This window comes from Salvelinus alpinus, chromosome 13 (genome assembly GCF_045679555.1).
Source record: "Salvelinus alpinus chromosome 13, SLU_Salpinus.1, whole genome shotgun sequence".
Taxonomy (NCBI): domain Eukaryota; kingdom Metazoa; phylum Chordata; class Actinopteri; order Salmoniformes; family Salmonidae; genus Salvelinus; species Salvelinus alpinus.
The window spans coordinates 15,042,803-15,070,174 of NC_092098.1; the positions used below are offsets into that span (position 1 = coordinate 15,042,803).

At 44.9% G+C, this 27,372-nt stretch overlaps 1 protein-coding gene across 4 annotated transcripts in view; it reads left to right on the forward strand.

The window, feature by feature from the left end:
- The window catches only part of LOC139537178 (roundabout homolog 2-like), a 177,930-nt gene that overhangs the window by 98,649 nt on the left and 51,909 nt on the right, over positions 1–27,372 (forward strand). For all 4 annotated transcript variants that reach the window (XM_071338192.1, XM_071338194.1, XM_071338195.1 and 1 more), the window contains exons 3-6: positions 22,625–22,782; positions 23,008–23,128; positions 23,383–23,521; positions 25,703–25,839. In XM_071338192.1, the coding sequence (XP_071194293.1) occupies positions 22,625–22,782; positions 23,008–23,128; positions 23,383–23,521; positions 25,703–25,839 (555 nt within the window). The remainder of the gene's footprint in view (positions 1–22,624; positions 22,783–23,007; positions 23,129–23,382; positions 23,522–25,702; positions 25,840–27,372) is intronic.

The window sequence follows — 27,372 nt, forward strand, 5'->3', positions numbered from 1 at the left end:
TCCTATCCCTTGCTCTCCCTATCCCTTGCTCTCCCTATCCCTTGCTCTTCCTATCCCTCGCTCTCCCTATCCCTTGCTCTTCCTATCCCTTGCTCTCCCTATCCCTTGCTCTCCCTATCCCTTGCTCTTCCTATCCCTCGCTCTCCCTATCCCTTGCTCTTCCTATCCCTTGCTCTCCCTATCCCTTGCTCTCCCTATCCCTTGCTCTCAAATAAAAACATGGAATAATTGGTTGTGTGCATATGTTTAGCAGATGTTATCGCAGTTGCAGAGAAATGCTTGTGTTCCTAGCTCCAACAGTGTAGTAATACCTAGCTAAATGATTGTGTTCCTAGCTCCAACAGTGTAGTAATACCTAGCTAAATGCCTGTGTTCCTAGCTCCAACAGTGTAGTAATACCTAGCTAAATGATTGTGTTCCTAGCTCCAACAGTGTAGTAATACCTAGCTAAATGCCTGTGTTCCTAGCTCCAACAGTGTAGTAATACCTAGCTAAATGCCTGTGTTCCTAGCTCCAACAGTGTAGTAATACCTAGCTAAATGCCTGTGTTCCTAGCTCCAACAGTGTAGTAATACCTAGCTAAATGATTGTGTTCCTAGCTCCAACAGTGTAGTAATACCTAGCTAAATGCCTGTGTTCCTAGCTCCAACAGTGTAGTAATACCTAGCTAAATGCCTGTGTTCCTAGCTCCAACAGTGTAGTAATACCTAGCTAAATGATTGTGTTCCTAGCTCCAACAGTGTAGTAATACCTAGCTAAATGCCTGTGTTCCTAGCTCCAACAGTGTAGTAATACCTAGCTAAATGCTTGTGTTCCTAGCTCCAACAGTGTAGTAATACCTAGCTAAATGCTTGTGCTCCTAGCTCCAACAGTGTAGTAATACCTAGCTAAATGCTTGTGTTCCTAGCTCCAACAGTGTAGTAATACCTAACTAAATGCTTGTGTTCCTAGCTCCAACAGTGTAGTAATACCTAGCTAAAGGCTTGTGTTCCTAGCTCCAACAGTGTAGTAATACCTAGCTAAATGCTTGTGCTCCTAGCTCCAACAGTGTAGTAATACCTAACAATACACAACAAGACACACCAATACAATAAATAAAATGAACGAATTAAGAAATATCAGGATGAGCAATGTCAGAGTCCGGAATATAAATATATATCTACAGTATATGATGGTGTGTGGTTATGGACAGTATATGGATAGAAAAGGTGTGTACAGCAATAGTTATATAGGATGAGCCTTGACTAGAATACAGTATATAAATATAAAGTGGGTAAAACACTATGTAAACGTTATTAAAGTTTTCCATGTCTATGTTCATAGGGCAGCAGTCTCTAAGGTGCATGGTTGAGTACCGGGTTGCGCCGGCTAGTGACAGTGACTAAAGTTCAGGTCAGGGCACTGGGCAGGGGCCGGCTAGTGGTGACTATTTAACTGTCTGATGGCCTGAAGATAGAAGCTGCTGTTTCAGTCTCTCGGTCCCGTCATTGATGCACCTGTATTGTCTCCGTCTTCTAGATGGTAGCGGGGTGAACAGGCCGTGGCTCGGGTGGCTGGTCCTTGATTATCTTTTTGGCCTTCCAGGTGCTGTAGATCAACCAATCAATTACATTTATTCATAAAGCCCTTTTTACATCAGTAGATGTCACAAAGTGCTTATACAGAAACCCAGCCTAAAAACTCAAAGAGCAAGCAATGCCGGTGTAGAAGCACAGTGGCTAGGAAAAACTCCCTAGAAAGGCAGGAACCTAGGAAGAAACCTAGAGAGGAAACAGGCTCTGAGGGATGGCTAGTCCTCTTCTGACTGTGCCGGGTGGAGATTATAAGAGTACATATCCATTAAGGCCAGATCGTTCTTCAAGATGTTCAAACGTTCATAGATGACCAGCAGGGTCAAATAATAATCACAGTGGTTATAGAGGGTGCAACAGGTCAGCACCTCAGGAGTAAATGTCAGATGGCTTTTCATAGCTGAGCATTCAGAGGTCGAGACAGCAGGTGCTGTAGAGAGAGAGAGAGTGAGGGAGAGAGTTGGGCTGACCTCACCACCCTCTGGAGAGCCCTTCGGTTGAGGACGCTGCAATTGGCGTACCAAGAGATGATACAGCCCGACAGGATGTTCTCAATGGTGCATCTGTAGAAATGCGTTAGGGTCTTAGGGGCCAAGCCAAATTTCTTCAGCCTTCTGAGGTTGAAGAGGCACTTTTTGCGCCTTCTTCACCACACTGTCTGAGTGGATGGGCCATTTCAGGTTGTCAGTGATGTGCACGCCGGCCCTCCACTGCGACCCTGCTGATGTGGATGGAGGCGTGCCCTTCTGTAGTCCACGATCAGGATGTTATTTTCCTGGCACCGCTCTGCCAGGGCCCTCACCCCACTCCCTGTAGACTGTCTCGTCATTGTTGGTAATCAGGCCTACCACTGTTGTCGTCTGCAAACATGATGATTGAGTTTCGTGGCCACACAGTCTCTCTCTCTCTCTCAAACACACACCCTCATGGACAGCATAAATATATGAGTTATTCAGTAGATACCTCTTCATCAAATAAAATCACATTGTATTGGTCATATACACATGGTTAGCAGATGTTATTGTGAGTGTAGCGAAATGCTTGTGCTTCTAGTTCCCGACAGTGCAGTAATATCTAACAAGTAATCTAACAATTCCCCAACAACTACCTAATACACACACAAATCTAAGTAAAGGAATGGAATAAGAATATATACATATAAATATATGGATGAGCAATATTAAAGTGGCATTATTAAAGTGACTAGTGATCCATTTATTAAAATGGCCAATGATTTCAAGTCTGTATGGAGGCAGCAGCCTCTCTGTGTTAGTGATTGCTATTTAACAGTCTGATAACCTGAGATTGAAGCTGTTTTTCAGTCTCTCGGTCCCAGATTTGTTGCACCTGTACTGACCTCGCCTTCTGGATGATAGAGGTGGGGGGGAACAGGCAGTGGCTCGGGTGGTTGTTGTTCTTGATGATCTTTTTGGCCTTCCTGTGACATCGGGTGGTGTAGGTGTCCTGGAGGGCAGGTAGTTTGCCCCCGGTGATGCATTGGGCAGACCTCACCACCCTCTGGAGAACCTTGCGGTTGTGGGCGGTGCAGTTGCCGTACCAGGCGGTGATGCAGCTCGACAGGATGCTCTCGATCCTGCTTCATTTGTGCGCTTACACAGTGATTACAGGTTACATACCTCTCTCAATTCAATTCAAAGGGCTTCATTGGCATGGGAAACATATGTTTACATTGTCATAGCAAGTGAAATGATTAATAAACAAAAGTGAAATAAAAAATACAAAATTAACAGTAAACATTGCACTCATAAATGTTACAAAGGAATAGAGACATTTAAAATGTCATATTATGGCTATATACAGTGTTGTAACGATGTGCAAATAGTTAAAGTACAAAAGGGAAAATAAATAAACATACTGTAAATATGGGGTGTATTTACAATGGTGTTTGTTCTTCACTGGTTACCCTTTTCTTGCCGCAACAGGTCACAAATCTTGCTGCTTTGAGGTGGTGTTTCACCCAAAAGATGTGGGAGTTTATCAAAATTGTATTTGTTTTCAAATTCTTTGTGGGTCTGTGTAATGTGAGGGAAATATGTGTCTCTCATATGGCCATACATTTGGCAGGAGGTTAGGAAGTGCAGCTCATAATTCCACTTTTCTGTATTTTGATAATTAGCGGGTATTGGCCTAATTCTGCTCTCTCTCTCTCTTTCTCTCTCTCTCTCTCTCTCTCTCTCTCTCTCTCTCTCTCTCTCTCTCTCTCTCTCTCTCTCTCTCTCTCTCTCTCTCTCTCTCTCTCTCTCTCTCTCTCTCTCTCTCTCTCTCTCTCTCTCTCTCTCTCTCTCTCTCTCTCTCTCTCTCTCTCTCTCTCTCTCTCTCTCTCTCTCTCTCTCTCTCTCGTACAGCCACCCCAACCCATCATTTTTACTGTCTCTTTCAGTGAATCCTTCAAACAGCCAACCAATTAACACCATCATCCATCTACCTGTGCCTCTGCCATCTGATAAAGAAGCTCAACCCCTCGTCCTACTTCTCTTCCTCCTCCTCATCTCCCTCTCTCTCCCTCTCTTCACATGGACGTACAGACAGCTGTGCACAGTTTTAATTGACAGGGTCACTCGTGCTCTACGAACTGAACATCTTTGAATTTCTAATTAAGCAAGGCTGGGGTTGAAGTGCAGGAGAGGAGCAGGCTGGATGAATCCATCCCCCTCTTCTTTCCCTCTTCTATCTCTCTCTCCCTCATTAGTGTTGGGGTCAGGTGGGGTGTTTCTGTTTGCTACAAAGGTAAGGAGACAGCATGAGGGGGAGGTGAGCTTTTACTGTTTCTGTTTATATTGTAGGAAGGTCAACTCAGTAAGGTCATCCAGATGCATTGTGGGCTCTCGTGTTGTTTACAACAACATTCAGTCAGGAGTCCTGGGCAGAAGGCCAATCTTTTCAGTATCTCTTTTTTGTCTCTCGAGTTGGGCTCATATTTGTGTTATATATTTGGAGATGGTATATAGCCTACCTCTTTCTTATGTGCCTGGTTGGTTTACTTTGGTTGGTTTTGTCTGCTGGTTTTGTCAGCTTGGATGGACAACTTCCCCAATGCCTGTACCGACAGTCCCACCCGGAGCCATAGAGCTCCATGCAGCCTGTGTGATTTAGCGGGGATGGATTATGAGTGCACGCCCCCTTCTTCCCTTCCTCCCTCCCTAAAACCCTCCCTCCCTACCTCTCCATGGTCTCTCCAGAGAGCTGCAGCATTAATAACAGTAAGTGGATAATGTCCTAGCTCATATGAACATTCGGATGGAGGCTTAACCATGGCTTAGCTCCAGCCATCCAGTCACAGTGGAGGCAGGGGAGCTGGGGAATACCACTGTGTGTGTGTGTGAATGTAAGTGTGTGTGTGCAGTCCTGCGTTACTTCTTCTTCTACCATGCCTTTCCACTTATAACTAACTGTGTCCTAGAGCTGCCATTAAGAGCAGCACCCCACCCACCTCCTACTGCCTCTGTGGGGTCAATCTGTGGCCAGGCCAGGTGAGGCAGAGAACATTAGAGCCGTCAGCACCGACATCAACAGGGCAGTAACTGTGATGATAATTATCATAATGACGCCTGGTCCCTTTGCAGACATTACATGTCCCACCATTGTCTTCCAAAGTCACTGTCATGGTAACTCAGTCTGTACTTTACACAGTGCTATTTTAAAGCTTCCTTTGGAGAGTGTGCTAAAGAAGAGCCATGCAAAACATTATTCATGTCATCCTCAGACATGTTTTTACTGGGACTGGAAACATTGAACATCTGTTTCTCTCCATCAGTTCAGTTCCATACCCATGCCTGACTACAACCTCTAATCTTCTCATCCATGTGTGGCGAGACAGTACTCTGTACACACATGCCGTACTAGTGCATGCATGCATAATTACACATGTGTACACTCAGGTGTATGACAGGGGTGGGTCTGGTCCATTTCCCCCTCACTCTCTCCCTTTCCATGTTACACCGTCTACTTCTATCTTTCCACCTCTTCCCCTCCATCTTTGTCTCTCTCCCTTTCCCTCTCTCTCTCCCCCATTCTCTCATTATCTCATTCTCTCTCTCTCTCTCTCTCTCTCTCTCTCTCTCTCTCTCTCTCTCTCTCTCTCTCTCTCTCTCTCTCTCTCTCTCTCTCTCTCTCTCTCTCTCTCTCTCTCTTTCTCTCTCTCTCTCTCTCCCTCCATCTCTCCAGATGGCCCCTCTCTCAGGGAACGTTGACACCAGATGTGCAGTTCCAGTGTCGGATCAGGGACCAGCTGGGCTGAGAGTGCCAGTGGTTCCGTTAATGAAAATGGCTCTACTGTGTGTACCGTGTGTGTGTGTGTGTTGTTTTCTCTGGGGCAGTAGCATGTGACGGTAGTGTTGGTCTCGGTGGGTGAGGGCTTAGAGGGTGGGCCACAGTGAGTCGCATCGCTGCCCGCACCAAACCCAACCAGCAGCGCTCAACTGCACAACCACCGAGCCCTAACGACACAGCAGCCAGACTGAACAGCCTGAATGCTCTTCTGTCTGCGTCACCCCCCCACACCACCCTGTCTCTCATGCTATCTCTCTTTCCCTCTCTGTCATAGTCAGACATAATTATTATTTCCTTTACTTATGGAGATTGGCAAACATGGCTAATCACTAATTAATTCTACCTCTCTTGAAACAAACACATGATGTTACATATACTCTAGGGTGGAATATGTTGCGTTCTATCCGCTGGAGGAGAAATGTGTTGTTGCAAAGTAATTACTGATTATTGGTGTAAATGAGGAAGAGTCCAAGCTAATGTAGTAATGATTGTTCCAGTCTGATAAAAGCTGGAAAACACAGTTGTTCACTGAAGGAGCTGTGGCCACATGCTGAGCTCTGTAATTTATACATTTGTTCTGAAACAATTTATTACTACAGCTCTTTCTCCTGATCAATTAAATGATAGACGAACAATAGGAGGAAAACTTCCATAGGGCTGGCGTTAATTGTAGCTACAACAAAGGGAAATGAACTAAGAGAAAACATGTTGTTCTGGAAATTAAGTGTCCAGTGGCCGATGGAGATAGACGAAGATGAGAGATGTTTGAGTAGCCTTGAAGAAGTGTGTCCGACTGGAGTCAGTCGTTCCTCATTTTCCCTCTACAAACTGATAGAGGGAACAAAATGGCTGCCCTTCATAAGCTGGGTGGTATAGAGCTCTTAGGGATGCTCAGATAGAGGGCTTCTTCCTCTTTAAATTCTACCCTATCCTCATGAATCCACCTCTCCCAGGGCCGTTACATCCTCTCTCCCTCCCAGCCGCTCCGTTCACTAAGTGAATGGATGGATGGCCTAGAGGAGCAGAGGCCAGTGTCTCTCCTCCGGCCCAGGATGGGGTGAAAGAGAGGACATCCTCTGCCCTCTTCCTCCTTTCTCCTCTTCCTCTTTTGATCTCAGGCAGATCAATGAATTTCCCCTGTCTGTTACACTCTCATGTAGAGAAGAGCCTGGTGAAGGGTTGAACTGAGGTCAGGGAGAGGAGGAGAGAGAACAGTAGAGAGACTGCGAAAGGGAAATGTTGGTGTGTAGGTCGGTACATTGTGACTAATGCGATGAAGCAGAATAGATGAACGCTCTTTCTAGGGGCTCCAGTTAAATTACATTACAACTGCATTGAGCTTTAAACTGTAAACGAGTAAAAGTCCATTGGATAGAGTACGTCTGACATGTTGCTCCTATGATCTTTCCTGCTGCTAATTTCATTCCTCTGAGCCAAACACTATTCACCTATACAGGGACATACCTTGAAACGGTGTATTATTGTGTGTTTAGTTATACAAGGGACAAGAGAAATCCCTTTTCAAACAAGGGCTTTGTGTCGATTGCATTTTACGTTTAGATATGATATCAAAGCTTCATCTAGATTATCGGATACATGATGTACAAGTATATTTAGGAAGGATGATATTTGCAGGGGAAACCATGTCATGTTCTTTATTGCTGTGTATGTTGTTGTGTTGGCACACGGTAAGCCACTGTATATGGCCAGAGAAAGAGAGGGATGAGGACAAAAAAGAATGAGGTCTTTTGTAACACATCTGTTTTGTGTGGGATGTCCTTATGATAAATCCATCGTCCAATTGTCCTATCTTTAAATTAATATAATCCAGCAACCAATCAACCCACATACACCTGTCATAACTCGTGTTACGGTCGGTCATGACCTTGCCATGGAACAAATGATATATACTGTATACTGTAAATATACCTTTTCAATGGAATTTATGTCCTCAAGGCACCCCTACAAATGAGACACTGGTATCAATTGGGTTCCCCTGAATAAATACAAGTCAATAAAAAATATACAAACCCACCAAAATGGTTGGAATGATCTCAGCAAATGGCTTAGCCCAGCAAAGCATTGGAAATAACCCTGGTGTCTGATGAGTTTTGCTGCCTTGGAGCTGGGAGCTGAGGCTTGCAGTGCTATTCTAGTGAAGTTTGTGTGAGGTTTATAATTCCCCTGCTGCTGCTGCGGTGGATTAGGTTGTCTGCTGAGCACATCCAGAATGCAGCTGCCTCACTCCCGCAGCACTACACATCTCTAAATGTGTTTACTGAGAGACCCAGTCAGTGGAAATGTGTTTATATGACATACTATTCTCAATCATGTGTTTATCTACACTAACAGCATAACTATGTATATATCCTGACTGGCTGAAACTAAGTTGGTGGTGTTGGTTCTAACTTGTTTACCTAGACCTATGGTCATGTTTACCTAGACCTATGGTCATGTTTACCGAGACCTATGGTCATGTTTACCTAGACCTATGGTCATGTTTATCTAGACCTATGGTCATGTTTACCTAGACCTATGGTCATGTTTACCTAGTGCTATGGTCATGTTTACCTAGACCTATGGTCATGTTTACCTAGACCTATGGTCATGTTTACCTAGACCTATGGTCATGTTTATCTAGACCTATGGTCATGTTTATCTAGACCTATGGTCATGTTTACCTAGACCTATGGTCATGTTTACCTAGACCTATGGTCATGTTTATCTAGACCTATGGTCATGTTTACCTAGACCTATGGTCATGTTTACCTAGACCTATGGTCATGTTTACCTAGACCTATGGTCATGTTTACCTAGACCTATGGGCATGTTTACCTAGACCTATGGTCATGTTTACCTAGACCTATGGGCATGTTTACCTAGACCTATGGTCATGTTTACCTAGACCTATGGTCATGTTTACCTAGACCTATGGTCATGTTTACCTAGACCTATGGTCATGTTTATCTAGACCTATGGTCATGTTTACCTAGACCTATGGTCATGTTTACCTAGACCTATGGTCATGTTTATCTAGACCTATGGTCATGTTTACCTAGACCTATGGTCATGTTTACCGAGACCTATGGTCATGTTTACCTAGACCTATGGTCATGTTTACCTAGACCTATGGTCATGTTTACCTAGAGCTATGGTCATGTTTATCTAGACCTATGGTCATGTTTATCTAGACCTATGGTCATGTTTACCTAGACCTATGGTCATGTTTACCTAGACCTATGGTCATGTTTACCTAGACCTATGGTCATGTTTACCTAGACCTATGGTCATGTTTACCTAGACCTATGGGCATGTTTACCTAAACCTATGGTCATGTTTACCTAGACCTATGGTCATGTTTACCTAGACCTATGGTCATGTTTACCTAGACCTATGGTCATGTTTACCGAATAACCATGGTCATGTTTACCGAATAACTATGGTCATGTTTACCTAGACCTATGGTCATGTTTACCTAGACCTATGGTCATGTTTACCTAGACCTATGGTCATGTTTACCTAGACCTATGGTCATGTTTACCTAGACCTATGGTCATGTTTACCTAGACCTATGGTCATGTTCGTGTTTTTTTCTGAGCCTGCACGCAAGCTGAAGCTCTATCTGTGATAAGAACTCAAAATATTTCCAGAACAAGTACCTGCAGGTACTCTAGGTCCCCTGTGACGCTACCGGTAACATATAACCAAGATACATAATGATGTTTATGAACTGATACACAAAACGACGCCGGATTCAAGACATAGAATATTTGAGTTTAAATTGTTATACAAATTATTGCAACCAATAGAATGTCATATACACTACCGTTCAAAAGTTTGGGGTCACTTAGAAATGTCATTGTTTTTGAAAGAAAAGCACGTTTATTGTCGATTTAAAATCAAATGAAATTGATCAGAAATACAGTGTAGACATTGTTAATGTTGTAAATGACTATTGTAGCTGGAAACGGCAGATTTTTTTTATGGATTATCTACATAGGCCCATTATTAGCAACCATCACTCCTGTGTTAATCAGAACAACAGTTTTCAGCGGTGCTAACATAATTGCAAAAGGGTTTTCTAATGATCAATTAGCCTTTTAAAATGATAAACTTGGATTAGGTAACACAACGTGCCATTTGACCACAGGAGTGATTGTTGCAGATAATGGGCCTCTGAGGGGTGGACGAGCAGGAAGTGATGACAGACTGTCTCAGACTGTCTCCACCAGTATCTCCCTGAGAAATACTTGTGCGTATTGTGTGCGCAATTGCTGTACCGAATGTTATAGCTATATGCATATTTTGGGGTGGTCCAGGGATGAAAATGCTGTCGACCACCTAGCTAGCTAGCATTATCATCTAGAAACTAAACACACTATAATGTCAAGAATTTGCATATCTAGCTTATCACTTCGGGGCCTGAAATGCCCCATAATTCAATTTGCGATGATTGTACATCTGCTAAGAAAAGTCTGCCAAAACTTAAAACCTCAACGTCAATATGGAGTCAACATGCAAGTGTAATAAAAACTAATGTAAATAAGTTAGAAATTGTGCTACTAATGCACAAACACATCATATTGATGTTTTTGTTTGGTTAGCTTTTGGAAATTGTAGAAATAAAACACTTTTCCTCTTCAGAAGTAGCTAGGCAGGCTGACGTTAGTTAGCAAATTAATTTGCTAGCTATCATGCAGTAGGCGTATATTAATATATATTCTCGGCAAGGAAGGTCCATTTAAGAATCATTCCTTACCTCCCTTGTCCTTTGCCCTGCAAGTGTATACTCGTCAGACGTCATGATACGTCATCAGAAGTGTCCACTTAATTTGAGGGCTGAGAGTTTGAAACGCAGCCTGGGTTTGTTTCTTCACTGTGTATCATCAATAGTAGTCCCAGGGAGAGTTAGTGCTGGGGCATTTTGTGTTCCTGTCCATGACATGATGTTTTCCCTTGTGGTCTGTCGGTGTGGGAGGCTGTGTATCCCAATGGGGAGCTGAAGGTCAGAAGAGAGACTCTACAATGCTGAACCATATTCCTCAACCTTCTCTTTCCTCTCTTCTTCATTCCTATCTTTCTAGCTGTGTCTGTTTCTCCTTCTCTTCCTCCTCTTTTCAGCTTTCCATTGTCAACTCCAGGTCATCTACAAGACCCTGCTAGGTAAAGTCCCCCCTTATCTCAGCTCGCTAGTCACCATAGCAGCACCCACCTGTAGCACGCGCTCCAGCAGGTATATCTCTCTGGTCGCCCCCAAAACCAATTCTTCCTTTGGCCGCCTCTCCTTCCAGTTCTCTGCTGCCAATGACTGGAACAAACTTCAAAAATCTCTGAAACTGGAAACACTTATCTCCCTCACTAGCTTTAAGCACCAGCTGTCAGAGCAGCTCACAGATTACTGTACCTGTACATAGCCCATCTATAATTTAGCCCAAACAACTACCTCTCCCCCTACTGTATTTATTTATTTATTTATTTTGCTCCTTTGCACCCCATTATTTCAAATGTTATTTTGCACATTATTCCACTGCAAATCTACCATTCCAGTGTTTTACTTGCTATATTGTATTTACTTCGCCACCATGGCCTTTTTTTTGCCTTTACCTCCCTTATCTCACCTCATTTGCTCACATTGTATATACTTATTTTTTCTACTGTATTATTGACTGTATGTTTGTTTTACTCCATGTGTAACTCTGTGTTGTTGTATGTGTCGAACTGCTTTGCTTTATCTTGGCCAGGTCGCAATTGTAAATGAGAACTTGTTCTCAACTGGCCTACCTGGTTAAATAAAGGTGAAATAAAAAAATAAAAAAATAAACTCCTAACTCACTTTTTTAATGGTTGTGTTATTTTTCTTTCACAATAGAACGTTGATTTCCATTAGGGTGCTTGTTGTTTTAATGTGTTATTTCATCACTCAAGAGACATTATTGATAATGATAATGGCAATCAACTAGCTGCACAGCTGGGGTTTGTGGTATCTGCTGATTTTAAAAAGCTGTTGTGAGAGAGAAACAAAATGTGTGTATGCACTGTGCATGTGTGTATGTTTAATTTAGCTTTCAATGCTTCCAAAATAAGTGAACCATTTTTCTCTCCACTGGTTTGTGTGTCTAGTTAACAAGCTGTCTCTGCGTTCGTGGGCCCACATGTTGCATCTTCAGAAAAGGGAACGTGGCATTCAGCGTAATAGTGCCCTTGGGAAGTAAGTTGAAGTTGCCAGTCTTGTGGAGGGTCAACAGTGGGAATCATGGTGGCGGTGTGGGCTTTGCCCCCCTGGAGAGTGGAATGGGAAGGGGATTTAGAATCCAGGGGATTTAGCTGACTGCTACATTTGAGAAGAGTGACCTAGTGCTCTTTAAATCCTCTGGGTACTTTTCAGGGAGCTTGGGGAAGGTAGGCATCCTGGTAATGCAGCATCAAGCGCTCCATAATGGCTGGGGATATACTGTGATATGCTTACATTTTTGCTGCAATAGCCTTTGACAATGGTGAGCTGCTTAGTAGAGCAGGCAGTGGGGCAGGGGCATGGGATTTTAAAATGTGCAGGTCTTTATATGACCAGGATAGGCTGTTAGGAGCTTACCCTAAAGTTGAAACCATTGAGATATTGACTACAGTGCAGTATACGCTGCACTTCAAAGTTCACTGTGTCCTCTCTCACTTGCCAGACAACATCCCTCCCTCTCTCCCTGTCTGTCTGTCCCCTATGGCAGAAGCCATGTTCAGGCAATTAGGTCCTCGTTAACCACGAGTGGTTGTTGTTGTAATTAGCAGAACCACTGGGCTGCTTCTCTCACCTCTGATGACATCATGGTCACTGGAGGTGCAGGGGTTGCCACGGTGTTGCCACGGTGATAACTACCTCAGCCGCGATGAGGTATCAAGGCCAGAACACATGCTCATCCACCGGAGGATATGGTGTGTTGTTGTGTTCTCCCTCCTTACACCAGGACAAGGACTAGATATCACAAGTCTGTCATATTGTGTGTGTTTATGTGTACTAGCATCCATGTCCTTGTACTGTATGTGCCAGTCATTCATTCATTCATTGCATGCATCGCTATATATGACCTCTTCCTCCACGGATATGTCAGTGTTGTCTTGATCCTCCTTCTTGTTCATCTCTCCATAGACGATTGGGTTTGGCATATGGAGACGTATGTGAAATGTGAGGACGGAGCCCCAGACTGGCTCCAGTGTCAGCAGGCAGAGATAGTGGCTGGCGAGGCAGAGGCAGGCAGAGGCAGCTTGGCTGTCACAGCAGTCATCTTCAGATGATTTAAAGGGTTATTACACTGCCCACAGGGGAAGAGCCATCCCTTCCTTATTTATTTCTCCTCTCTTTCTCGCTCTCTCTCTTTCTCTCTCTTTCTCTCTCTCTGCTGATGGTGAGATTTCTGTAATCAATCACTGTGTGTCAGTTATAGCAGTGCCATGACCAAAGCCTGGCCGCGGGCGATGGTGAAGGCAATAAAAGATTTGGAAGGGTTTCACCTTGATGAAATAATAAGATAAAACAGCAGACAATAGAATCAACTGTGTCTGATTTCTTAGGGTGGAGAGCCTACGAATGAGCTATATTGATAAAGAATGTGTGTCCATGCTGATCTCTGGATGTGGCTGTGTGGTCAGGTACATTGTTAAGGCACCAATGTTTAGTCTCTACTACTAGCTGGATGTATCATCTACAGTGTATAGAATAGCATTGGCATTAACCCTTTCCTCTCCACCTCGGGTCCCTAGCCCTGGTCAGTCAGATGACCCCGGAAATCGAATAAGTGAATGAAGAGCAGAAGCTAATCCTCGGATCTGTCCCCAGTTAGTCTGCTTATAGACCAGCGGTCAGCCGGCCGGGCAGTGGGGGCGCTCAGGCAGTCGGTCGTCCTGCTGTTGGGCTCGCTGTCAGCCATATGCTAGAGCTCTGACCAGCCATTGATGTGCTGTCGGTCTCTGGGATGGCCAGATTGCTAGACGATTGTATCAGAGCACTGTGGTTTGATGTGACAGCCGGTCCTTTGACTGCCACCACCAGTACAGTGTTCAGTCTGTGGCCACATCAACATGATACGGACTTCACAGGACATGACATTACAACTGTCAACAGAATGATGGTATTAGCTGCAGTAGTGCAACAAGGCAGGACTGTGTCAACTGAAAGATCTGCTGACTAACCACATCATTGTTTAATAATAGGACTGGAATTACTGAGTTTGTTAGTTCAAGTTGAACTTGAACTTGTTTGTTTCCAACTGTCAGTCCAAAGTGATTGACACCCTACAGTTAATGGAAAGTCTGTTAGTGGAAAGTCTAGTCATTGTTTGACCCAATACTACACAGAGCCCTACAGACACACAGCTTAACACGTCTCTAAAAGGGAGTGTGAGGCCAGTCTGCTGTCTTTTGCCCAGTTGGCAGTGAGGTGTGGTCCCTGTCCTGTCACTCAGCTGTCCCTGGGCCAGTGGGCTGTGGGCTGAGTCAGAGCCAGGATTAGAGGTGCTGAGACCTCCAGCTGTGCTGGTATCAGCCAGCCTGGTATTTACTGTTATTTTGCTCAGCATCACGTCACGTATACACTGTCCTCTGTCCTCTGAGGTTCATTTCACACAGCTCTGGTAATGACCTGCTATATCTGAATTTACTTTAACGGTTTTCTATTACGATTGCAGGCTTAGGATAAACCCCCCAAAATAAAACATTAACAGGCTTCTTTTACAGAGTATTTTCTTTTCTACCCTTCAGGGGGAGATGGATAAAGAGATGGGGAGTGAGGGATTTAGAGAGATAGTGTGGAAGAGATGGAAGGATAGATTGTGAAAGCGGTGGCAGAAAGATTGTGGAGGAGGAGAGAGTGATGGTTGGGGTGAGAGATTAATGCTGAGGTTTGTGAATAAATAAACAAGATGGTTTGTCAGAAGAGTTAGAGAGAGTCATGGAGGACGAGAGACTGCAGGCACAATTACTGCTGCTGTCGGGAGAGACAGGGATTTGTGTGTGTGTGTGTGTGTGTGTGTGTGTGTGTGTGTGTGTGTGTGTGTGTGTGTGTGTGTGTGTGTGTGTGTGTGTGTTCTGTGGTGTGTGGTGTGTGTGTGTGTGTGTGTGTGTGTGTGTGTGTGTGTGTGTGTGTGTGTGTGTGTGTGTGTGTGTGTGTGTGTGTGTGTGTGTAAGAGAAGGCAGAAGACTGACAGAAGAAGAAGGGAAAACTGATTAAACCTAATTCCTGGAAGTCTGCCACACAAAGGCCTCTTGTGGGATGAGCGCTTATGTTTTCCTCTTTTTCTGCTCTCCTTCCTCTCTCTTTCACTCCCGCTCCCCTCTCAGATCCCTCTCAGTGCCAGCACACACAGCTGAATGGGAAGTAATGTTTGACACAGAGGCCCTTTGGAACATGTTACAGTGGAGCTCCCTGAGAGGAGTGTGGTGTGTATGTGGTGTGCGTGACGTGCTTGTGTCGTGTGTCTGTGTATGAGGTCTGTGTATGCAGTGTGTAGGGGCGACCGAATGTCCTCCGTCAGAGGAGACTCGTTGTGATCCCCCTCTGATGAGCTATCATCGGAAAGCTTTGACTGATTCCCCATGCCTATCTGTCTGTAGAACTGTCATCCGTAAAGAATTGATGCCATTTGCTGAGGTGGCACTGCAGTCAGGCCTCTGATTGATAGTCCATCTTTATCTGCCCAGGTGCTCTGTGCAGGGAGCTGTGCAGGGAGCTGTGCAGGGAGCTGTGCAGGGATGGTTTCATGTGTCTATACTCTCAGGGTGTTGGACTGTGTTTTTATGTGGGAGACTAGTGATGCTGTCCCCCACTGCTACTTTTGACCCCAAACCGTCCCCCAGACTACGTCTCCGTCTACAGTCCTGATTAATATGGTGGGTGGCAGTGGCAGCAGTGGGTTACCGTGTGCCCAAATGTGATTAACATGGATTTGGGGTGAATAATCCTAATGGGTACTGTAAGCTGCTTCCAGGGGCTCAGTAGCGCCTGTGGGGGGCAGAACACACCTGTTTCAACCCCCTAGCCGCCACGCCTTCCCCCTCCTCACTCGCATGGCGCTGGACTTGTTTTGATGCCACGCTTTCCCTTGGCACAGAAGGTTGGTGGTGGTGGCCTTATTAGCAGCTGGTATTCTACCAACACTGGCACATTATACATTACCCACCATCGTTCTTCAATGTGTAGTGGAGGGGTTTGTAGATTGTGTCTACCAGTATGTCTAAAGGTACCCCGTGCTGTAGAGCATGTGCTATTCTCCCGCAGACCCCGCAGGCCCTGAGATTGTTTCCCCTCCTTACCTTTCTGCTGATTCCCCAGTCAAAGGTCACGTTATCACGCTCTTCAGTGAAACAACCAAAAGGACGTGTGTGTATGCAGAAGGGTGATTATGGATTGGTGTGATAGCGTGGCATTACCATATTAATGAGCTTTCTCTTTGTCCTGAATGGCAGCTGTTGCAAATGGGAACATGTTTACTGTAGCCACGTCCTCCACCTGTTTACATTCTATAGCTCTAAACATATACATGCTTTGTGCCATCTGCATGTGTCCAGCAGAAAGAATGTAATCGTAGCCCGGCAGTAAACAAAGCTCAGAATATTCCTCCCCACTCCGCTCTCTCAGTTAGCTAGGCAGCTCTGCTCGCCACTGTTTGAACACGCTGGATGGTTTCGAGGCACAGATGGTCCCAGGCATTTTGTTGCTTCTCTCTGACACCACTTTTTTAAATTACCTCCCAGCAGAATTGGACCGATGGAGAGAAATGCTGAATTTCATGCAGTTTCATCTGCCTGTTTGCTGTTTTATCATTTGTCAGTGAGAAGAGAGGAGAGAGCAGCAGGCGTATTTGAGAAGATGAGTGGCAGCCATATTTTTCTCTGGGATTTACACCCGCGCTCCCTCTGCTTCTCTCTGTCTCTCATTGTTTCTCTTACACACCTACTCTGATAAGCTGAACAGTTTAGTTGGTATTTAAACCTGAGCTTAGTGAGAACACAAGCACGTTTAGGGACATTATTTTGCATTATCAAGTTCTCTCCATTACGGTTGAGCAACCTTTTGCAACACCGCGCTGTGTGATCTCAGCGAAGGAAGACAAGTGCATATAATAAAGCCATTCTCCCCAGGCTATAGCTGCTTTAGTGAAACAAGGCGGATAAAAGGGAAGATTCAGATCCCTGACTCACACTCCCGCTGATGCATAACATTTTCACAATATTGCTAGAAGGTTTTATGATGCTAGCGACCACTCTGCGAAATAAAATACAACTTCAGACTCTCTCTCTGCTATTTCACTCTCTCTATCTTCCTTTCTCTCTGTCTCCATCTCTCTCTGTGTTTCTGTCTACCTCTGCTATTTCACTCTCTCACTCTCTCCCTATCTACAGTTGAAGTCGGAAGTTTACATACACTTAGGTTGGAGTCATTAAAACTAGTTTTTCAACCACTCCTTCAAATTTCTTCAAAACTATAGTTTTGGCAAGTCGGTTAGGACATCTACTTTGTGCATGACACAGGTAATTTTTCCAACAATTGTTGACAGACAGATTATTTCACTTATAATCACTGTATCACAATTCCAGTGGGTCAGAAGTTTACATACACTAAGTTGACTGTGCCTTTAAACAGCTTGGAACATTCCAGAAAATGATGTCATGGCTTTAGAAGCTTCTGATAGGCTAATCGACATCATTTGAGTCAATTGGAGGTGTACCTGTGGGTGTATTTCAAGGTCTACCTTCAAACTCAGTGTCTTTTTGCTTGACATCATGGGAAAATCAAAAGAAATCAGCCAAGACCTCGTAAAAAAATGGTAGACCTCCACAAGTTTGGTTCATCCTTGGGAGCAATTTCCAAATGCCTGAAGGTACCACGTTCATGTACAAACAATAGTATGCAAGTATAAACACCATGGGACCACGCATCCATCATACCACTCAGGAAGGAGATGCGTTCTGTCTCCTAGAGATGAACGTACTTCGGTCCAAAAAGTGCATATCAATCCCAGAACAACAGCAAAGGACCTTGTGAAGATGCTGGAGAAAACAGGTACGAAAGTATCTATATCCACAGTAAAACGAGTCCTATATCGACATAACCTGAAAGGCCGCTCAGCAAGGAAGAAGCCACTGCTCCAAAAACGCCACAAAAAAGGCAGACTACGGTTTGCAACTGCACATGGGGACAAAGATCGTACTTTTTGGAGAAATGTCCTCTGGTCTGATGAAACAAAGATAGAACTGTTTGGCCATAATGACCATTGCTATGTTTAGAGGAACAAGTGGGAGGCTTGCAAGCCGAAGAACACCATCCCAACCGTGAAGCACGGGGGTGGCAGCATCATGTTGTGGGGGTGCTTTGCTGCAGGAGGGACTGATGCACTTCACAAAATAGATGGCATCACGAGGAAGGAAAATTGTGGATATATTGAAGCAACATCTCAAGACATCAGTCAGGAAGTTAAAGCTTTGTCGCAAATGGGTCTTCTAAATGAACAATGACCCGAAGCATACTTCCAAAGTCAAGGTATTGGAGTGGCCATCACAAAGCCCTGACCTCAATCCTATAGAAAATTTGTGGGCAGAACTGAAAAAGCATGTGCGATCAAGGAGGCCTACAAACCTGACTCAGTTACACCAGCTCTGTCAGGAGGAATGGGACAAAATTCACCCAACTTATTGTGGGAAGCTTGTGGAAGGCTACCCGAAACGTTTGACCCAAGTTAAGCAATTAAAAGGAAATGCTACCAAATACTAATTGAGTGTAAACATTTGACCCACTGGGAATGTGATGAAAGAATTAAAATCTGAAATAAATAATTCTCTCTACTATTATTCTGACATTTCACGTTCTTTAAATAAAGTGGTGATCCTAACTCACCTAGTGGCCTGTGGGCCACTTAGCCATTTCCAGTATGATTGGGCAAGAGATGGACAACATCAGAACCCAGCGATTGACTTATTGTCAAACACAGGACTATTATCTAATTGTACTAAATCAGGCCTTTTAAATGCCTTCCCCCCCCCCCCAGATTGTGATAAGTCCTTCAGTTTGTTATAAACATTTATTAAAAGCCATTTACCATGCCATCATTCCATATATTTCTATGTTACAGTATTTTCAGACACAGAAGGCTACAAACCAAAAATTCCCAGCTCCAGCTGTAGCTGCTGTTGTACAGTAGAAGGCAAGTTTCAGTGGGTAAGGGAGAGAAGTAGGTTAGGTAAGGTTGGGAGCAGGAGAAGCGTGAGAGTCAGTGAATGCGTAAAGAGACAGACGAGTAGACGATAATCAATTATAGATGTTGAAGTGTGGTCTGCGGGAGCTCTGTTACTGTAATTGGGAGAATGTAGAGAGAGAGAGGGATGGGGGAGGGGAGGAGAGCGTTCACTGCCACCTACATCTTCAATTTACATTACATGACAAGAGGACGGGATGCTAATGCAACATGATTGTAGTTACTGCTTAACTGTTAACCATTCATGGTGACTGGCTGGCTGTCTGGCTGACCCGCAGGCGAATTGGAAGACTGAGACATTGGTACATCTCTGTGAGAGGAGTATGTCATGTACTGTTGCAACGTTAAAAGTTATGAAGGGAGAGGCACTCACTGTTATAGTTGAGACATGTCACCAGTCACATAGACAGACACCTAAGGAGTAGGATACAAGTTGGGGCATCAGTGGTTTAAATATCAGTAATTGGATGTGACCTGCTGATTGATGTTACGTATCATGTCGTGACCATTAGTAATCAGTAGCATCCTTACCCCCCTCTGCTCCTCGAGCTTTAGTTGCTTATACGTGATCTGTGTGTCTATTGTATAAACAATTGAAATGACTGTATATACTTTGTTTGCCGCCAGCCACGTCCTCTCTGTGAGTGGCTTTTGGTCTGTTGTCTGTGCTTGCCTGCCGTCGCTGCCTGGCTGCTGAAATGAGAGCTTTCTAATAGGTAATGTTCTGGGCTCATGGCCCTCGGGAACGCTGGGTAAACGCTTGCCGTCTCGACTGAAGTTTCTCCTGACTGATTGCTGATGACTTTTTTAGGGCACAGACATGCTAAGTTGTTTATTTATTCAAAAATCCCCCAATGCAAATAACCCCCTCCCTGTTCCAGACCCCATTGGGTGTGTGTTGTCGCTCTCGCTTTCCATCTCTGGCTCTTTTTGATAAAGCATCATCAGCAACTGTTGGTAGTACGTGACCCGGGCAACTGTGTTAGTGTATGTGCGCGTGTGCACGAGCACGTGTGTAGGCTGTGTCATAAGTGTGACAGAAATGGGACAGGCCTCTGACTGCTGTTGAGAAAGTGACACGCCCCTGCAGGCTGTTCTCATCACATGGACTATTCAACAAACTCCAAGCTACTGTTCTGCAGACCTGTGTCAAGAGAGATCATATTATAAAACACCCCGTTCTACAGCCAGCAATGCCAGTAGTAGTCCTAGTTGTTGGACTCTGTTACAGCATTGGCCTACATGCAGTATAGACGGGTTGGTTGTTTAGCAGCAAAACCGACGCGTGCACAACTATGGGGAAAAACCCACTGGGCTGGCTTAGGTTGGTGACAACTATATTTAGTGTCCAATGTTTATTGGAAACCTAAATACATTTGCACAATGAGCACTTGTTTCTCAAATACATTGTTACAGATGTTGGTTAGCTAGCTAGCGAATTTGAGCCTTATTAGCCAGGAATTTATTTGCCATTGTAATCCTTGGGCAAGCCGTGTTTATTAAAATGTATTTATTTAATACATTTTTGGGATGGAAAACCGATTTAAGCGTGAACTCAAACGACTAAAACACGATATAAAGTATGTAGAAAAGATAATAGAGTGGATCTATATATTTTTTAAATAATCTTTAAGAACTAACAATCACCAAAATAGAAGCTAGACAGTCAGGTAGAATTAAAAATTCAAACAATGTTTTGTTGTTATGTTTGAACAAAGGAACACAGCATTATCCATGGCAAAACGCATAGAATTACAGAAAACTAGCTTTAAAACTGCAACATTTTGCATGGCAAAATGTGTAGAATTGCAAGAAATTGGCTTAAAAATGTCTCTACGACACCAAGGTGGGGGCCTCTGAAATGTTCTCTAAAATGTAGCTGTGCTGGTGGCCAGACCCCATTCATTGCCACGCCCCCTACCACGATCCCTGCCATGCACACCACCTACGCCCCTTTTTGATCCAGAACAAAACCTGTTAGCATAACATGGCATCAGTCAAAACACCTCAAAACAGGACTTGGTATCAATAATAAGATACAATTACCTGAAACGATTCTCCTCTTGTCATTGTTTCTAGTTATCTGGCCATCCAGAATCACAACAACACATGGCCTTCTGCCCCATTGAAGCGTGCGCATCGTTATTGTAACATCGTTAGATGTTATCATGCAAGATTTGCATACCTCTTTTATGATAGAGTACGTTGCGAGACCAAAGCCAGAACAAACAACCACTTGCTAAACACCTACTCTCTTTTTAAATCATTATCACTCATTTTATTGCTCACATGCAGTTTCAAGCCCTTTTCATCTCTGCTTTCTGTGTCTATGGTGTTTAGCCAAGTCGTATTTCTCAAATACTGTAGATAGATTTCTGTCTCATTTCGGGAGGCTTGAATCATGGCAAGGTTTAAATGATGGCCTTCAGCTACATGTACGGGACCAGTTTGTAATATTAGGATGCAGTAACCAGATGCACCACCACCTCTAGCTCCCCTCTCACCTCACATAATGAGGACTTCTTGTAATGAGGCCCCTATGGTCATTTATATCCAAATATCTTCACATTGCACCATATTTTTACCACCCGTCATGCCAGAGAATTGAAGCCCATTTCAGAATCATTCTATTGGGTTGGGTTTCTACCTTCTCAGAGGTGTGCAGGGTTGCATCTAAATTCACTTCTTGCCTTCCGAAATGTGTTCTCTCCCACAGTTGTGTTTTTTCCTTTTGTCCTCACTGTGGTGGAACAAATACAGCGGGAATATGTGGCTCTTACATTGTCACATTTACATTTGAGTCATTTAGCAGATGCTCTTATCCAGAGCGACAGTTAGTGCATTCAATCTTAAGCTAGCTAGGTGAGACAACCACCTATCACAGTCATAGTAAGTACATATCCTCAATAAAGTAGCTATCAGCAGAGTCAGTGCTATTAAGACAAGTTAAGTGCGAGTGTTCGGGCGAGAATTGTATTCTTTTTCTTCCTGAAGGCTTGTAAATTGTATTGCATCCGTATGGAATATGACGCTCAGCGTTTTCTAAAGGTGCAATGTTTTAAGTGGGGGTGTTACTATGGGGTGGAAGAAAGGCTTGTCTGAGTGAGTAGAGGAGTGACGTGTGACAGTGACAGAACCCACCCAGCCATATGGCTCTGTAGACCTGGCCAGGCCTCTGTGACTGAGACACCCCAGATCTCGTCTGCCACAGCTTCCTGTGATTGACAGCAGGACCTCGGGACTCTGGCTCCATCCCACACGATTCCTGTTTGACTAGAATTCTGCTCTAGGCTCTGGCTCTCCTCCAGTTATTTTCTTCACTCCGCTACTAACTGACAGAGTGCAACGTTATTTCTACACTGTATATTATTGTCCGTGAACTCTTTGTTTTTTTGTTTGTTGATCATCCAGCTTGGATTATCTACCCACACAGTGGATGAAACACTACATCCACTATATCCACAATGAACCTAGTAAAAAAAAAAATGTTTAGAAAGAGTCTAACCCCCCTCTCTCTGTTTGTCCCAGTGTTGCGTGATGACTTCAGACAGAACCCCCAGGACATGGTGGTGGCGGTGGGGGAGCCTGCCACCCTAGAGTGCCAGCCTCCTCGTGGGCACCCTGAGCCCACCACCTTCTGGAGAAAAGACAAGGCCCGTCTGGACCTCAAAGGTGACAGGGTCACTGTGAGTACAGCACTTCTTTCGGGACACGCTCCTCTACGCCGACTCTCATTAGGGATGGCTGAGATATGCAAAATCCCTTAACCACCGCCTCCGTCTGGGGTAGCGTGACGTGGGTATAACCCCGTGTCAGTCAGTGGCTAGTAGTCACAATGTTTCTCGTCACTGAAAGCAGTGTACAGAGTGTCTGATTTAGACGTTGTTGCGCTGTCTCTGTCTATCTGTCAGGTACGTGGAGGGAAGTTGACCATCTCCAACACCAGGAAGAGTGACGCAGGGATGTATGTGTGTGTGGCCACCAACATGGTGGGGGAGAGAGACAGTGAGACGGCTCAGCTCTCTGTGTTTGGTAAGGACAGACTCACCCCCTGGTGCTTCCTGTAATAGCTGCACTTGTCAACATGCTACCTGTTTTTCGAGTGCTTGTAGACTCATGCTCTGTGTGTGTATGTGTGTGTGTGTGTGTGTGTGTGTGTGTGTGTGTGTGTGTGTGTGTGTGTGTGTGTGTGTGTGTGTGTGTGTGTGTGTGTGTGTGTGTGTGTGTGTGTGTGTGTGTGTGTGTGTGTGTGTGTGTGTGTGTGTGTGTGTGTGGTGGTTGTCCAGAGAGACCCACGTTTGTCCGTCGGCCGGTGAACCAGGTGGTCCTGGTGGAGGAGAGTGTGGAGCTCAGGTGTCAGGTACAGGGAGACCCACCTCCCTCATTACGCTGGAGGAAGGACGACGTGGATATACCCCGTGGCAGGTGAGGAGAGAGGGAGTGTCTGTGTGACTGTGTTTTCTATGAGTTCCTGCTGTGGTGGTTGAAACAGGTGTTCATATGGATTGTGAGACAGGACTAATGAGTCCCAGTCTACAGCAGGTAAACTCCTGACATGTTACTACAGCTTGGATCACAGTACCTAATATTATTTATCAAAGCCCACTGTCCTGTTCTTAAACCCAGATGAAATGTCATCTATTGCACTTACTATGCACGTGCTAGTGTGTTTTCAGGCTGACGTGTATGCTGTCCGTGTGTGTGAGGAATCCACAAATGTAATTTCTTTACTCTCCTTCATCCTTTCTATCTCTATTTCTGGATGTATAATTTAGTATTTGAGCTCTCGATTTTCTATGCTATAGCAGTCCTAGCTAGACTCATAAATAATAATTATGTGTATATAGCTACACTACACATGGCCCCAGGTCTAACAATGTCCTCTATTTAGGCCATTACTTTGTATCATATCAGGACCATGCTGCCAATGGAGTCAATGTGTGTTTAAGTCCACAGCATAAAACTACATTTACCATGACTCTCTGCTCTCTTCGTCACTGTAACGGAAAACGCTCTCTCACAGTTTGTCAATATTTAATCCCATATGACGTCTTTGACCATATTGGGATCTGCATGAGAGGAAATGTGTTTTCCCTCCATGGCATAAGTGTGTATTTCTAAAGGAAGTAGCTACCCTAAAGTAGTGGTGTGAGAGTGTTGGTGGTGGTACAGCAGCAGCAGCATGTGTCTGAGACAGGATGTGGCTGTGGGGAGTGCTCTCTCAGACAGGGATAGAGTAGAGTCTGTCTGTCAGTCTGCTCACTCCTTACTCCCTTCTTCCCCATGTCTCCAGAAACATGCCCTACATCCAGACCAGCCTTCCTCCCTTCTCTCTTTCTTTCTCTCAGTCTCTCTCTTACTCTCCCTCCCTCCCTCTCTTTCCCCATCCCTCCATCCCTCCCAGACCGGCCCTCCAAGGAGGTGTGTATGTGGGTCAGAGACGTGACGTGACTGGAGTCTTCACAAGGTTCAGTCAGACAGACCAACTGTCCGAACCGACAGAAAAGCTTGAGCGATATTTTCCCCCTCACTTTTCTCACCTTCTCTTGGATCCGTGACCCCTCCCGCCATGTCCCCCGTCATTGTGTTTCACTGCTCTGCTCGTCTCACATGTCCAGATGGTATGGAAGACTAGACAGGTTTACAGGCTGCTGGTCTGTCTACTTCAGAGACCAGAGGAGGCCCCTTATAGGGATGAGTCCAGCTCCATAATGCTCCATGCTCTGTTGCCATGTCAAACCCTCTGCCCCTGAGTGATGGACTGTTAACCCTGCTCTGTTAGGACTGCTGTTTCTCTCACTGCTGAGACTAGCTGGCTGCTGTGATGCGTAGTGTATCTTTATGAATTAGTCATTACTGCCGAGTCTTTCTCATCCGTAGCAGTCTGTCTGTCTGTCTGTCTGTCTGTCTGTCTGTCTGTCTGTCTGTCTGTCTGTCTGTCTGTCTGTCTGTCTGTCTGTCTGTCTGTCTGTCTGTCTGTCTGTCTGTCTGTCTGTCTGTCTGTCTGTCTGTCTGTCTGTCTGCATCTGGGTGTGGATTTATGCGAGTGCACCAGATACAGTATGTCAGATACAGTATAGTCTCTCTCTCTCGCTCTCTCTTTCTTTCGGCTTTCTCTCACTCGCACACACACACACTCACGCACGCACCCCACAGTGGGTGCCCTTCTTCATAAATATTGAAATAGAGGAACAGTCAAGGTTCCAGCTGAAAGCACCTTTCATTTTGCCATGCCTTTCATCCCTGAATAATTGCCCCCCCTTCTCCTCCTCCTATGTAGCAGAACAGTCTCTCTGCTGCAGGGAGTCTTAAGTACCTCAGGAAGCTTCGCTTTATTCTTCAAACAGCATATGTCCACAACCTATTATTTTATGTAAGCTTTACTCTGAAATGTCCCAGAATGGGTTACTTACTGTAGTAAGCATACAGTAAATTGTTTTGTGTAATTGTTATTTATACAGAACTTTGCCCCTTTTTCCAGTCGTTTCAAAGCAGCCGTTTATCAAAACAGTCGTGGCATGCAAGCCATCAGAGGTGTGAGACTGATTACTGCAAGCTAGACTTCACTCTAATGTAAACTGCTCCTCTCCCCCTCTCCTTCCCCAGGTATGACATCCGATATGAGAAGGAGGATTTCCTCCTGAGAATCAAGAAGGCGTCGGCTGGGGACCAGGGGACCTTCACCTGCGTGGCCGAGAACCGTGTGGGCAAAGTGGAGGCCTCGGCTACCCTCACCGTCAGGGGTGAGTACAGGCTACTGTAGCAGACAGGCAGACACCTGTCACTAATCCTGTTCCTGGAGCTGTGGTAATAGTCTCAGCAGGGTGGGCCCAGGCCGTTCCTCTCGCCCACCCCACCATGTGAGTGTTATTGCCTGCTGTGAGCCCAGAGCTGGGCTCAGTCCTACTCTCTCCCCAACAAGAACAGTCTCTCTTCACGATTCAAATTTTTTCCTAAAACAGAAAAAAGTTGATGGTAAGTTTAGGCATTAATTCTGACTGGTTAAGGTAAGGGTACATGTAAGGGATAAGGTTTGAGATAAGGCAAGGGTCAAGGTTTGGCATTAGATTAAACCCGCGATCCTCAGAGCCGAAACATGCAGTTTAAGCCCTTCGTTTATCCCCATCCACAACGTCCTAGCAAGCCCCAAGCCTACGAGATTAACACATGCTCACGTTGCCCCTAGTGGACAGTACTGAAGGCATCTCCCGACGTCCTGGGGACCTGGACAAACGTTGAATACTAAAGTCTATCTGGTGTGATCTCGCTGCTCTCCCAGGGCCCAGGCTGGATGAATGCACCAGGACTTCCAGCCTCCACTCAGATATGAGCAACTTAACCATAACCAATTGTGTTACCCACCCTGTATCTCACTATCCGTTCCACCTCGCCTGCACATCACCACGCCTCACTGTGTCCTCTGTCAACGGGGATGTTAAAAGGAGAATTGGTGACGTGAGAAAGTGTTTTCAGGGTATTTGAGGTGAAGAGGGTGAGGGATCCAGCTTTCTGTCTTTTGCTTTCACATCAGCACATTGTTAAGTGACAAGTCTGTGGTGTTCCCACATCTGTGAATACGCCTAAGTGTACAAGGCTATCGTGTTAAACTATACACCCCTCCATGATGATACCCAGGTTTAATTTCCTTTACCTGAGCCCCATTCTCCTGATCCTTACCTGCTGGAGTTTTGAACCCAACACCACGTCATTCATTTCTGATTTCCATGTTTTTTCTTTCCCTCTCCTCTCCTCTCCTCTCCTCTCCTCTCCTCTCCTCTCCTCTCCTCTCCTCTCCTCTCCTCTCCTCTCCTCCTCTCCTCTTCTCCGTCTTGTGTTTTGTCCTCACCCAACCATACCATTGTTCTGTCACCAGCTCGTCCTGTTGGTAAGTATGAGCTGATCCCATTGTGCATGCATTGCTTTCTTTTTCTCTGTCACACACAACATACACACATGCACACACACACATATACACACATGCTAAAGCTCAATAAATATTCCTACACTTACAGTACCAGTCAAAAGTTTGGACACACCTACTCACGCAAGGGTTTTTCTTTATTTTGACTATTTTCTACATTGTAGAATAATAGTGTATCAGGAATCAAGGTAAGACCCAAGTGCAGACTGTGTGAAGTAACAATGTTTTTTTGTAACCACAGGGGCAGGCAAACGACAGGTCAAGGCAGGCAGGGGTTGATAATCCAGAGGTGGATCAAAGGTACAGGACGACAGGCAGGCTGAGGGACAGGCAGAGTGGTCAGGCGGGTGGGTAC